General features: G+C 30.8%; 1 protein-coding gene across 1 annotated transcript; it reads right to left on the reverse strand.

Annotated features, from left to right (window-relative positions):
* Positions 1 to 520: 520 nt before the first annotated feature.
* On the reverse strand, positions 521 to 4,161 carry LOC107822771 (uncharacterized). The gene is made up of 2 exons (XM_016649339.2): positions 3,807 to 4,161; positions 521 to 585 (listed from the first exon to the last, which is right to left on the reverse strand). Exons 1-2 carry the CDS (start codon positions 4,159 to 4,161, stop codon positions 521 to 523), a joined length of 420 nt encoding a protein of 139 aa, XP_016504825.2.
* Between the last annotated feature and the right edge of the window lie 10,349 nt (positions 4,162 to 14,510).

Consider the following 14,510-nt stretch of genomic DNA (forward strand, 5'->3'; position numbering starts at 1 on the left):
AATAATAACTAGGTTTACAATCACAAATTTATAGATATTAAGTGGACTTCTTAATATATAAATAAAATTTGAGCAAAATCTACGTAAAAATTGCACGGGGCGCCCTATTTGGTCGCCCCCATTTAACCTATATCCATTTTTTAAAAATTTTGTAATTTGTACCCACTTTTTAAACAACTTCAGCCCCCTTTCTCCTCCTCCTTCTCCTCCTCAAAGTTATATCTGCCCTCAACCTCTTTCTTTTATGGAAGCGCCGATCCCAATTAGTTTACTAAGTGCACTGAAAGAAAATAAGCAACTGATTTGCGAGGATTGAGTTGGAACGTCGATTCAAAACTTCAGCAGGAAAATTTATATTGAAGTACCAAACACCACAGAGAAAGAATTTTATAATAATTGGTGAATTGGAAATTATGATAATTACTGCAGAATTTTCATACAATACGTCTCATTTCACTTATTTATTAACTTGATTAAGACTCGATCTTGGTCCAATGATTGCACCACCAGTGTTTATTATTCACTTGATTAAGAGTCGATCATACTTCTGGCGAAAGATGGCAAAATGAATGCTGCTTTGTGAATCTGAAAAAAAAAAGAAGACAAACAAAAACTTCAGCTCTAGAGCTCTAGAGCTTAAGTTCGCCAGTTACAAAACAAAAACTTCAGCTCTAGAGGTGAAGTTCGACAGTTACAAAAACAGAAACTTCAGCTCTAGAGCTGAAGTTCGCCAGTTACAAAAACAAAAACTTCAGCAATTACAAACAAAAACTTTAGCACACTTGCTACTTCAGCCCTGTCTACTAGAATGCTAAAGTTTTGCATAATTGTCTTTGCTACTTCCGCCCCGTATGCTGAAGTTACGCGAAAAAGTGGGTACGCTTGCAATTTTTTTTGCAAAGCGGACACAAGTTAAAACGTGACCCAAAAAGCAGGTATAGATGCAAATGCCCCAAAATCTACAGGTTCTCATGAACCTCTATGTTAAACTCTAGGTCCGCCCCTAAAATGTATATATATATTATTTCATGAGGGATAAAATATGGAATAAGAATATATGTGTTAGCTATACATAGAAAAGATTAATTAAATAAAGGAATTCAAATAATTAGTCCCTATATAATAATTCTTTCATTTTTGTTCACTGCATAAAAATATTTCTTGCATAATTAGTCCGTGAATCAAATGATCCCTTAGGTAACAAGAAGAAGTCCATTAATTTAGAGCTAATTCTAGTTCTGCAAATCTTTGTTTGTTTTTTCAACTTCTATCGATTTGATTTAAGCAACTCCTCCTTTATCACACATAAGAATGTGGCGTATATGGTTGGAGTGTCTCCACCTTTATTTAGAAGTTTCGATATTCCTGTTTCGTGAATGGAGAATCTTTTATTAGGGAGTATTTTGCCTCTTCAGTACGTCTAATTGATGCAAAACCAAATTAATTGGATCAATGAATTTCTTATATGGAATAATCAAACCGGAAAAAAAAAACTATTTTTTTGGGTCAACCAGTCAATCCTATTTTATCTTTTCATGAACATTTTAATGAATAAAAAAACAATTACCTTCATTAATTTTTCAGTATAGCAAGGCAAAATAATAAGTTGCCACCTGGCCTATATGATCCAAATCCCCCTTACACATTTTTTGCGAATAAAAATTACTTTACACATGCAACCTTTCTAAAGTGTGTCTAAGACACAATACTTTTGTCAGATGGGGCGCGCGTGTTTAACAAATAAAAGTGAGTGCGTCAGATCGATACATGTTTTGTCAACATGCCCATCTGCAGCTTTATTCGAACGGCTCAGATTTAATAAAGTTGATATGATGGCCTACATAATTCTTTTCTTTTTATCCTTTTTCTTTTTACTAAAAGATGTCTCTCTAGCCTCCATTTTCTTTTCTCAAGGTACTGTTCAATCAATCTCATCGGATAACACAGTAAACTCCGACGAAAGAACTTTACGACGCATGTTATATTTTTGTTTCTTTTGTTTGCTAAATATACTCCAGCAAAAGAACTTTAAGGCGCAGGTACAACGCCACTATTATTTCCAGCCATTAACGACGAAAGAACTTTACTTTTTCTTTTTCTTTCTTCTTTTCCTCTAACAAAGAGCTAGCATTTTTGTGCATTTTAAACTTGAAATAGAATCTAAAGTTGCAGATTTTGATTTTGATTTTGATTTTGGTAAATAGAAATTTCAAAATTTGATAAGTTTGTGTGCACCAATAGTATGAATAGGTGCTTGATTCATGTTAATATTTTGTTCTAGTGGGGATTTGCCATGGCTGTTGGAGTTTAGAGAAGGAGGTCGACAGGTATGGGGGGGTCAGAAGAAGGAGAAACTTGGGGAGGGGGCTTTGTTTCTTTTTTGTTTGTTTTCTTTTAAATGTTATCAATTGGTGTATATTTAGTATTTTTTTCTTGAGTTAGGACACGTGTCACGACTTTATTGGCGTATGACCTTACACATATTTTGAAAAGCTGGTCAAGAAAAAAGTGGTATGTACTGGCTACACTTTGGAAATGTTGCATGTATAATATTATTATCGTCCACAGAAAGTGTGTAAGGGGGATTTGGGTCATAGGTTAGGTGGGTACTTATGTATTTTGCCTAATTTTTAATCAAAGGTTTAGCGGGACTTGGATTATACATGAACACTTAGACTCATCATCCCTATTAAATATTATTTTGAGATATAAAATAAATAAATATATAAATAAGGTTAAGTTTTTTACAATGTTGAAGTTAATCGATTTAGCAAACTTAATAAAAGAATAACTTTCGGCCCACCTACCTCAGACGTCTTATTTAAGTTTTACCTCCAATTCACCAAGTTAAGTGATTATCTTTTGTCTTGTGCGATTAATTAGCGGAATTTATTATAAAGAAAGTAATAATAAGATTATAATAATAATTTATTCATCTTTTATATTTTGTTAGAATTAACGTTGAAAAAATCTTTATATTTTGTTAGAATTAAGAAGAATATTGAGAAAATTGTACATTATTTTAGTTATATAAATATAGATGACCAAATTAAGAATATCTTACCTTGTTTCCAGTGAGTTGTATATTTATGTTTCTTGTTTGTTCCATTATTTTTCTCTATTATTTTCACAAAACTAAACTTTTAGAATTATTCATAGTAGTATAAATTGTTATGGTCAGTTAAGAGTTACAGATAGTCAAACTATGGTCAGTTAAGGGTTATATGTTTACCGTCAGAAAATATTAAAGTTAAGAGTTATATGTTTAATTCTTTAATGATAGACTGCAGTAGGTTGTATATATAGTTTTTCATTTTTTTTTATCTTTTTCTCCCATATTGTTTAAAATATTATCTTTTACAATTATTCATAGCACGATATAATTTCTTACCGTCAGAAAATATTAAACTTATAGGTAATCAAAATATGGATTACACTTTAAATATTTAACGATAAAAGTATGTTTTTTTGAGAAAATAATTATATAATTTTACATATATAAAATAATTTAAATATTTAAATATTAGAAAAGAAGTGTACATCCAATTGGAACTTTGAAATGGTTATCAAAGTCATATATGTATGTTCGTAATTTTTTTTTTGTCAAATTAAAATTTATATTTAACCAATGGAAATATTTACATCCGCTATCCCATGGGCCTCTAGAGCTAGATCCTTTACGGTCTTTCTATTCTCATAACTACAGTTATGTACTTTTCCTAATCTCTTCGTGATTTATACATTGTTTCCGCTAGAATATCTATTTAACTGTTCTAACATTGACTTCCATTTGCTCATGTTCTAACCATTGATATGCAGCTGCAAGGCTATTTCTCGAACTCTTTCTACATATGTAATACACTGGTTCTGAAATCTTCTTTTGTTCCTCTCCATCCATGTGTAATAAACTGTTGCTGCAAATAGAAATGTGAGAACTTGAGCTCGTGGTCTGCTGTTGTTTGTCCTCTTGATCAACCATTTTAATTCTTGTTCCCAGCTTCCAACATTGTGCTTTTCTTTCAACCAGCCTACTAATGCAGCCCATATTGATCTAGCATAAGCACATTCAAAGAAAAGGTGATCCAGCGTCTCTTCTTTCTGGCTAGTGCATAACGCACATTCCTTCGGCACATCAATCTTCCATTTTGCCAGTCTATCCATTGTTGCTAACCTTTGGTTGAGAGCTAGCCACAGAATAAATAGATGCCTTGGTATAGTAACATCTCCCAACACAAGATTCTTCTATGTAACTTTCTGAAATTGAGACCTTGCTGCTATATACATTGTCTTGATGCTAAACTTCCCTTGCTTGGTCTACATAAATAAAAGAATAAGTGAATATTTTAATTTATATAAGGTAAAGATTTAATTAATTTTAATATCCTACGTATTAGGATTTCTTATATAGCACTTCAAAGTTTTAGTTGATTTAAATCTCCTAAATATTAGAAGAAAATTTAAATGATGATTTTGTCGAGTGTAAACTCTATTTTAAAGGGTAAAAAAAAGCGGACAACATTTCGCTAAGGTTAGGGTACGAGCTTTTGATAAGTACATAAGTTTAAAAAATCACATAGATATTACTCCTGTTGGTCCACTTTAATTGAATTTTTTATCGTTTGATATTAAAAAATTCACCTTTGAACATTAATTAACAATAAAATTGACCATATTAATCTTAATTTGTTCAAATACAACAAATACTACAAAGGCAATTTTCAAAAACAAAAAATTAATTCCTTCTTGATACCTGAAAAAATTATATATTATGGACTACTAAAAAGGCCAAAAAATTAATTAAATTGGACCGGAGGGAGTATCAAATAATGTGTTTGAGTTATAAAAGTTTTAAAAAATTATAAGTTTCTAAAAATAATGAATGTTGACCCTATCCAGCTATAGCTCAATAAAGGAAGTAATCATATCCCATTAAATTCTGCAAATGCCTTATTGTGATTTTGAGGACTTTATGAGAATCTTTAAGAAAATTGTACTGAAAATAAATAATATAAATATATTTTTCAAACTATTATTTAATGATTTGATGAATAATATATATCAAGAAATTTAATCTTTAATCTTTAGAGTTTTGGAAATGAGAAGTTTAGCTTATAGCTCTTAAATATTAATTTGATACATGACAATACAAAATCTAAAATTGACTAACGTTTTGTTAACAATTTACAACAAATAATTAATATATAAAAAAATGGACCGGTCATTTGCTGAAATAAATGCAAATAAAGAAAAAGTTAATTTAATTATGACAACTCAAATAGAATACAACTTATCTTTTACTATTTCATATTTATTATTTCAAATTTGCATTTTATCAATCTGACCCTCATACTATATTATATTAATTTTTTTATTTCTTTCACTGTCAGTGCTCTTTCTATAAAAATAAATTTATGTACCCTAATAAAGAGTTTGTAAACTTGAAAATGTATTTTTATTTTATGATAAATTTGAAAAAGAATTTAATAGGATTCTTTAGCTAGTTAGTTATATAATTTATATACTTAATTATTTATTCTAAATATAAATGAAAATAATTCATAGTATAAGTATATACTGTGAATTCTATGTTCCAAAGGATTAAAAAACTAATATGATCATATTTTACTTTTGAATCTTTATATGTAGAATAATTAGTGTTGTTGACTCTGGTCAACTACTTTTATGAACTCTCTTTTTCCTTACCTCTTTTATATCTTTTATATTTTTAAATTTTGTTATTTATTTTAATTATTGAATTTTATATTTAAATATTATATAAAAATATTTTTTGGGTTAAAAAATAAGTTATATTAGATAATTAAAATATTAAATGATTTTAAAGTCCTATATTAAGACTTCTTACATAGTTAATTAATGAATGATTTGATAAATAATATTACAATGAATTTCAAAAAGGGATAACTCTCTAAAGTATTAACCATTATATTACGTCTAAAATTAATAGATTACAATTATGTTACATCTTCTCTAAATAAATAAATAATTTATATTAGATAATTAAAATACTAATTTATTTAAAATTTCTTACATGATTCAAAGGATAACAAATTTTTAGTTGATTTTGAAAATGGGATAAATTTTTAAAGTGTTAGTCACTGTTCTACGCATAAACTTTGTACCACTATCCATCACAATAGTGTGCTTGGTAATATATTTGTTGTTATACATACTTTTACAACTTCTACAAAATCTAAATATGGAAAAATAATATTATTCATTTAAAGTTCTAAATATTAGGATATTTTACCTAGTTCAAAAAAGGAAAAATTTAATAACTAAAATTTTATTTGATTTAGAAGTCCTAAATATAGGAAAACAACTAAATTACAATTTTATCCAATATGAAATTAGTTTTTAAAGGGTAAAAAAAGCGAACAATATTTCGTTAAGGGGTTTCGTGCTTTTAATATAGTATATATATGAATAGATTGATCAAAATTCTTAATATTAGCCATCTTAAGTATGAAATATTTGACTGTAGCGTAGAAGGAATTACAATGGTGTTTGGATTTGTTTTTTTGTCAAACGTGAGAAATTCTCTTTTAAGTTTTAACCCAAAATCTCAAAAGGCGTAATTTTTTATTACTAAACGAAAATTAAATTGGATGTAAAGAAGGTAGCCTCATAAATTTTAGAATCTTCTGACTAAGAAAGAAAACCTGCAGATTAGTCACAGAAATCCATATTGAACTACATTAGACTTTAAATGTGTAACATCTTTTAATCCAAAATCAGCATATTCTTTTACTCCTAAAAAAGTTGTATTGGATGGTCAATAAGAAAAGAAAAAGACATTAATGAAAAATAATTCTTCCAAAACCCATATAAAACATTTAAAACAAAAGCAAAAACAAACTAAAACAAGAAAAAACTTCAAAGATAACAGCAATATTCTATAGAACGATCGGAAAAAGTATAAAGAACTCACCTACTAAGGAGCAATCACATATCGTTGGCAAAGTACCACAAATTAGTAAGTCTTTTTATACTATCAAGTCAAATAATATGGAAGGAATAAAAATTATATTACATAATTCAAATAAGGAAAGAATTTATGTAAAGAAAATAATAGTTGATTTTGAATTCCTAAAATATTTAGATTTTCTACATAGTTTAAATAAGGAAAGAATTAATAATTAATAATTTAATTGATTTTAAACTAATAATTAAATTACTAATTTATCCACTGTGGAATCTATTTTTAATGAGTAAAAAAGGCGAACGATATTTCGCTAAAGGCCTTCGTGCTTTTAATATAATATAGATAACAAAGAGTTCCCCGGGCAAAAACCAAAGGTAACGTCTGCTCAGTAACTTTTCATGGAACAAAACTGCAAAGTTATAGGGCACCCACAATCCCATAATCTTTTGGCATTAGGTTGGAGCAGTAACAATCTAAAATGATTCCTTAAAATTCAGCAGTGACTACAGGACAAGCTCAAACCAATGATATCACTACTGGTCAACCAATGAACCAGATTATATATATATGAACCACCAATGAACCAAACTATATATAAATATAATTATCTAAACATTTTACATTAATTTTGGTACATAAATTCAGATGTAGATTTATGATTTTAATTGATGGATTCAACTTTCTTAGGACTAAACTCATTATACTTTTAAAATTATGAGTTCAGATCTTATATTTGTTGAAATATTTGTAGATTTTTACATAAGAATTTATATTTTGCATCAAACGTATTGGGTTGGAATGCACCCGATGCCAGAGCACTTAATATGCCCTTGTATATTTTACTCATCTGCAATTCGTAACCTTATCTTTTTTCCAATACAAAATACTAAAACGTTAGTAGTTAGCCCAAAATCATTCAAAACTCAAGGTTTTACCTAATAAATTAGAATGTGGCTTAACGGTCAATAATGAGAAATCATTCAGAGTCTAAATCCTATACCAATGAATTAAAGATATTCATAGTTTCATACCACCAGCACGTCGATTTTATAAATTGAAAAAAAAAATGCTACCTAAAGCAATGAATTAAAGAAGAGGTACTTCAAAGAAACTTAGAGAATTGAATTAGAGGACTTACAAGAGTGTTAAAGATGCAAAGTTCATCAACTTCTCCCTCATAACTAAGTCCAACGCTTCATCATTTGTCAGGACTCTTTGGCTTGGTCAGGACATTTAGTCCGTGTTGCTATTCCTATAGAAAATGCCTTTTTGAGATTCCTTCTAATTATCGTTACTTCTGCATGTCATTGGATCGACACTATTTGACTTGCGACTTGAGCTAACAGACTGAGCTTTAGCTTGAACAAGAGAAGGAAAGCAGAGAGTAGTATACATATATAAGTGTTTGTGTGCATGCACGTACCATGCAAGTTGCAAAAGGCTTATCTTACTTCCCAATAGCTTTTACCATTCTTTTACACATGACTCGATTTCTTCAAATTATTCTTTTCTTAACTTAACCGTTGGTTTTTGTTGGAATTCTTCTTCTCCAAGAATCATGTATACTTCTCCTAAATGATTTTCTTTTTCAATTATTGATCTAAGCTAGGGGCATGCATCTTTCACTGTCTAACGGTTTTGTCGACGTTTTCAAGATGTTACGCTAGTATAGTCTGTGTTTGTTAACCACTTCACTTTTACGTTTAGACTAAAGTACATTATATTGATGGTATATATAACTTAAATCCGCACCTTTTTATTTAATGTTGACCATTCTTCACTATTTGGTGAACCTATTTAAACAGAGACAGATTAATTATGAACTCCTATTGTATCCTTTGAGGGTGATGAGTGGATTAATATCATTAGTTCAGAAGTGACAGATTCTTTGGAGGAACATAAAGTATGGCTAAGAATTATATACGTATCCATCAGCGACTCTAACGCAGTTAGACTTTTTTTATTCAACAAAATTCTTTATATCGCACTCTATTTTCAATAAATCTCACGCTTTCCACGTGGTCTATATTGTTGGATGTATGAACAAAATTCCATATAAAAATTTTTAAAAAAGAAGAAGAAGAAATTACTTATAAGGAGTTAGATATTCTTAATGATATAAAGTCTTGGGAAAGTACAGGCTTGTCCAAAACGGATAATATTTCACTGTATTAAGAGTATAAAGATGGTAAAATGATGGTGTTGGGTCCGGCTTAGTGTTTTTTCCCTCAATGGGCTAGTTTAATACGTTTACCCGTAGCTTCAAAATGCATGCGCATCCTAAGAGTTGGATACTCTTAATGGTATGAGGCAATTTTAAAAAAAAAAACTGTGGAGATTAGCCCAAAACGAACAATATCACGTTGTGTTAAAAATATTTTTGAGTAAGCTAAGTTTAAGCCCAACACTCATTTGATATCTTTTCAATATCATACTATATTATAAATATGAAGCCCTAAAGTGAAAGTTGTAAGGCTAAATTACTCATAAAAAATTAATGGATTTATGCCTTTTAAGCAATTTAGCTCCCTCGATAATTAGTTAGCTTAATTAAGTTAACTAAACAAGAAGACAAAACAATGTATTAAGAACGACCCTTAGTGACTCTTTAATATTTAACCAAAAAATAGTTTATGTGGTCAAAGCAAATAATGAAATAAATCAGGTTTCTAATAATCAAGTTTACTTCACTTTTCTTAATATAGAAGAATAAAAAATAATAAAAACTAAATAAGGAAAGAAAATCTTATTGATAGTTGTAGCTTCCTTTCAAAAGATGAGAGTTAGAATCTTAAATCAAGCAGAAAAATACGAATACAAGATTGATAGTATGTATTTCAGAATATCTTAATGATCGTATATGGTAAGGGGAGTTTATATAAGAATATTTGTGTAACTGCTTTCTCCGCTTAATTCATGTCCATTACTAACAATAACTACATTAATTGCCCTTTACTAAAATTATTCGTAATGGTCATTGTAATAATAGTCAATCAGTATAATGATAATATGCTATATTCATGTAGTTTAGCGACCATTTATATCCCAACTTAACTATACTTTATTGCTATATGAAGGTTAAATGACAACAAATGGCTCTAATTATGAATTTTGTGCTTTGCAGGTACAAGTCCTGATTATGAGGATATTAACTAGTGTTTGGAGTTATTTTGGACCAAGGAAGGCCAATCGGAGGTGAGTGCGCGTGAAAGAAGAAGAAAAAAATAGAAGACAGCTGAACTCCATGAGCGCGGGCCAACCGCGGCCGCGCTCGTCAGACAGAAAAGAATGCAATATGCACGGTCTAACCGCGGTCCGAGTGCGACTACACTCGTCACTCCGAGGAACTTTATTTCAGAGGTAAATTCGTAGGGCAACTCTCCTTAACCTATAAGAAGCCTAGCGTGCCCAAAAAGAAGGTATCAAGGTTTTTGAAGGATTATTGAAGGCAAGAAGAGGCAAGAGGCAAGGCGAAAGATTCGGCATAGAGTTTTACCTTTCTTCCTCTTGTTTTGATCACTAATGATGAATTCTACTGTTATGATTATGAAAACGATTATGCGTAGCTAAACTCTTAATCTAGGGTTTTGATGGAACCTTTTGGAGGATGAATTTCTTGATATGTTAATATAGATTTGCCATAGTATTTTCTCTGTTTGTTCAACTATATTGTGATTGTTGTTGATTGAAAGGCCCTCAATCAACTGTGCCTATTTAGTATGCATTACTTGGGAGAGAGTGAATATTTAGGTAGTTGTTGAATAACACCGCTCCTAACATATATGAGGGATTAATACGAAGGGTTTAAAGGTGGGATTAGGGATAACGAAACCTTAGGTGCGATTTAAGTGAGCTGTAACTAAGGTTAGCTAGCGTAATTCAGGAGAATATATCTAGTATATTTTTGTAATTACTAGGGAGAGAGTTACGTCAGTCAGAGTGCTCATGATCGATAGAGAAGACTTAGGAAAATTTATAGCAAACATAGCGGAAAGGATTCCGACAAGAGGGAAAATCAGAACCTTAGACCATTCTCATTCTTGCTTACAACCAGCTTATAGCTACTTCTTAATTACTGCATATTTATTATATAATATTTAGTTAATAAACACCCAAATGGTTACTCAAATTTCTCTGAAGATTGAATACGTGAATTTCTGTGAGTTCAATAGCTGCGATTGATATGTTAATTCCCTATGGGATTTGACTCCGAATTTATTAATCGAAATATATTTGCAGCAACCGCTTTGTCCTTTTTATAAGGCATAGTTGGGCGTGGTCAAATTTTGGCATCGTTACCGAAAAATTAACGGTGTTATTGATTGTAGTTAAAAAAGAAGTGCAAAATTCTTAGTGTAGTCAATTTTCTTCAATTTGAACTAATCATTGAAATTCTAATGTTTGTAGTCGTGGTTGTTACAAGTACATTCCTAGAAACTCCTCAAGAACTGGAGAATTGCTTGAAGCATTATTAGATCCTGAGAAAGTTTTCAAGGCATTGAATCGTGCAAATAGGAAAGGCAAACAACAAAAGAACTCAACCGAAAATATTGAACCAGACATGGAAGACGATAATCTAAACAACAGAAACAACATGAATGACCCAAACGATCGGGGTGTGGCACCTCTTGTGCCAGAAGCTGCACTATATGACCGGGCACAACCCACAGCTGACAACTTAGAAACTGCTATTGTAGTCCCTTAGATACAAGCAGATTCATTCCAGATCACAAATAACATGTGTTGATACCCAATTTTTTTTCTATATATTTTTCAATATGCAAAATAACTTCAAAATAGTATATATATATATATGCATATCCAAGTATTTTATTATTTTTCCATAATTTTAAAGGTTTTTTAATTGATTTATTTCCCCCTTTTTATCCATAAAATCCCAATAATTATTTTGATAATTCATCTATTGGATTTTTATATTTATTCCAAAATATGGCTAAAGTAATTTTTAAATTTTTATTTAGTATTTTTAAAGCTAAATTGCACAAATTGCAATATTAGCCATTTTAAGGTTTAATTGTGTTTTATATTCATAAAATTGGGTCCTATATTTTTAAATTGTTAATGACATATTATAAATCATTTTAGTACTTTAAATTAGTTTTCAAAAACCATTTACTATTTTTTATAAATTAAAAGGGAAAAATGGCTATTTAACCTATAGCCAAAATTGGCTTTCAAATCTAACCCAATTCCCCGGCCCAATTTCTAATTAAAACCCGACCCTAACCCTTTTCAATCCTACCCAAACCCGGATCCCTACCTACCCCATTTAATCTGGGTCGTTGATCATTCAGATCAACGGTCCCCCATTCCATCTGCCTAAAATAAACCCAAACGACCCCCTTAGCCTAATTCATTTCCACCAACCCGCCACCCTTAAATCCCCTTCCTCTTCAATTCTCTCCGCAACCTCACCCAAACCCTAGTTTCCTCCACCCAAACTAACCTTAATCCCCTTCGATCCTCACCTAATCCATGGACTCCCATGGCTGTTTGAGACGTGTACTTGTCTCCTACGTCTACTGGTTGACTATTTTTGTGATTTCATGGAAATATATCGAAGAGATCTAGTCCAGTCGTTGCTCAACTTCTATACATGGTCCTTTTCCGGCCATCCATGGTCGTTCAAGTTAGATCCATGGCTTTTCCGGCTAGATCGGTAACGTTTCGAAGATTTCTCACTTTTTCTGGGTTCTCTGAAACCCTAGCCTTAAGAACTTTTCGATTTTCTTTCAGATCTGTCTTAGATCTGTGCATGTTATAAAAATCTGGGTGTTTTCTCAAAAGTTTTTCCGATTTCTTTTAAAGAGACTCTCCGTCATTAATGATTAGGGTTTTCTTAATCTTTTCTAAAAGACTTCTCCTCTTATTTTTAGTATTATCCTATGATTTGACTATGTTTAAACGGGTTGTTCATGTTTTTTTTTCTACCTCACTCATCGCGTTGAAAACCCTTAGTATATTTGGTTTTATCCGATGTTTTGGAACTGTCTTTGTTTGTTTTGTATGTATACTTGTTTTGATTGAGTTCTTTGTGTTTAGATCCTCTCCTTTGTTGATTGATTATGAGTTCTTACCTTTTAACTCAGCTCTGTTAAAACCCTAATGTCTTAAAAGATTTTTATTCACTTATTACTATGAGTTTAAAGACTTTCTTGTTTTTGTGTGTTGATCTTCTTTACCTGTTAGGTTGGTTTCACTATGGTTCTATGTGTTAGCCATGACTACTTGACTTGGTTGACTACCATGCTTTGAGTAGGTTCTTTTACTACTGAGTCCTTAACCTACCCCTATTACTGCTGTGTGTTTGTGTTCATCTAGTTACTTCTTTTGTCAATATGGCTGGCCTAGCATGTCTGATACTCTTGTTCATTCTTCTCTATTTATATGTCGAAGTGCAGAATCATGATTCCTTCTTGATTGTCTTGATTTCTTTAAGTTATGGTTTGATTGCAAGGTTTTATTATAAACCACTAATTTTACTCGTTTGTTTAAGTTGACTGATTCCCTTCCTTAATTTGCTGTGATGTTTCACCCCTGCTGAATCCTTTCCCAAAATTAAGTATATTATGCACTTAGACTCAATTATATACTCTATATTTTTACCACCCCTTATACGGTAAAAATCAATCTTTCTCAAATTGATTCCCTTTCCTTAATTATCCTTGTAGTATCCGTTTGAGCTGTAACTCCTTGATTAAGGGGAAGTACTTGTATTAATTGATTCTGATGATGATTATTTCCATATTTGTGTTAACCTTTACTTGTTACCTTATTTTCCACTTCTTTTAAGAGCTATAAATACACTACCCTCTCTTCTTTAAGCACATGAATATTTTAAGTTCAGAACACACACTTACACACTCAAACTCTCTCTTTTTCTACTACTACTTGTGCTACTGCTTTGTCTAGCCGGCTGAAAGCCAAGGCTAGACTGGGGAACTCTAATTACTTTTTCTTTTCCTGCACTTTGCTCCTTCAACCGGTATGTTCCTAGTTTAAATTCTGAGACTCAAACCTATGTGTTCCCTTGTTGTCAATCACTGTCTCTTTCTGCACTAACTTAATAGCTCATGTTGTTAAGTTGTACTTTTGTTTACTGCTTTGCTCAGCATGTTTAAAATTCTGCCCTCCTTTGTTTAAATGTGATTAGCATGTTTACTTGTTCCTGTTTATGTCCCTCAACCAGCATGTCTCCTAATGCACTTGACTCATTAATAATTATGTTTTTCTAATTTGAGTCCCCTATGTCCCTAACCCCTTGTAAGCACGTGATTTTTGCCCTATATGAGAATTACTCCCAAAAAATTCAAAAATAAAATGATTTTTCTTTGGTGTGCAATTTTGTGATATTTTGAATAATTATTTGCATTTATCTGTGCATGTTTATTTGCTAAATTAATAAAAAAATACAAAAATATGTCGCATTTTGCATGTAGGATTTAATTCTACAATTGTTAGTAATTAAATTTGTTTTACAAAAATAAAAAATTACAAAAATAGGCATCGTTTGCATTTTTAGCATTTAATGTCCAAATATACAATT

Source organism: Nicotiana tabacum, chromosome 11 (genome assembly GCF_000715075.1).
Source record: "Nicotiana tabacum cultivar K326 chromosome 11, ASM71507v2, whole genome shotgun sequence".
NCBI lineage: Eukaryota > Viridiplantae > Streptophyta > Magnoliopsida > Solanales > Solanaceae > Nicotiana > Nicotiana tabacum.

What these genes read in the sequence shown, in the direction of transcription:
- LOC107822771 (XM_016649339.2), bottom strand. Translation starts at nt 4,161, where the DNA reads ATGGATAGACTGGCAAAATGGAAGATTGATGTGCCGAAGGAATGTGCG. An exon ending in CTTGCAGCTGCATATCAATG is followed by an intron (nt 586 to 3,806) that starts GTTAGAACATGA and finishes TTTTTTTTTCAG; the next exon opens with ATTCACAAAGCAGCATTCAT.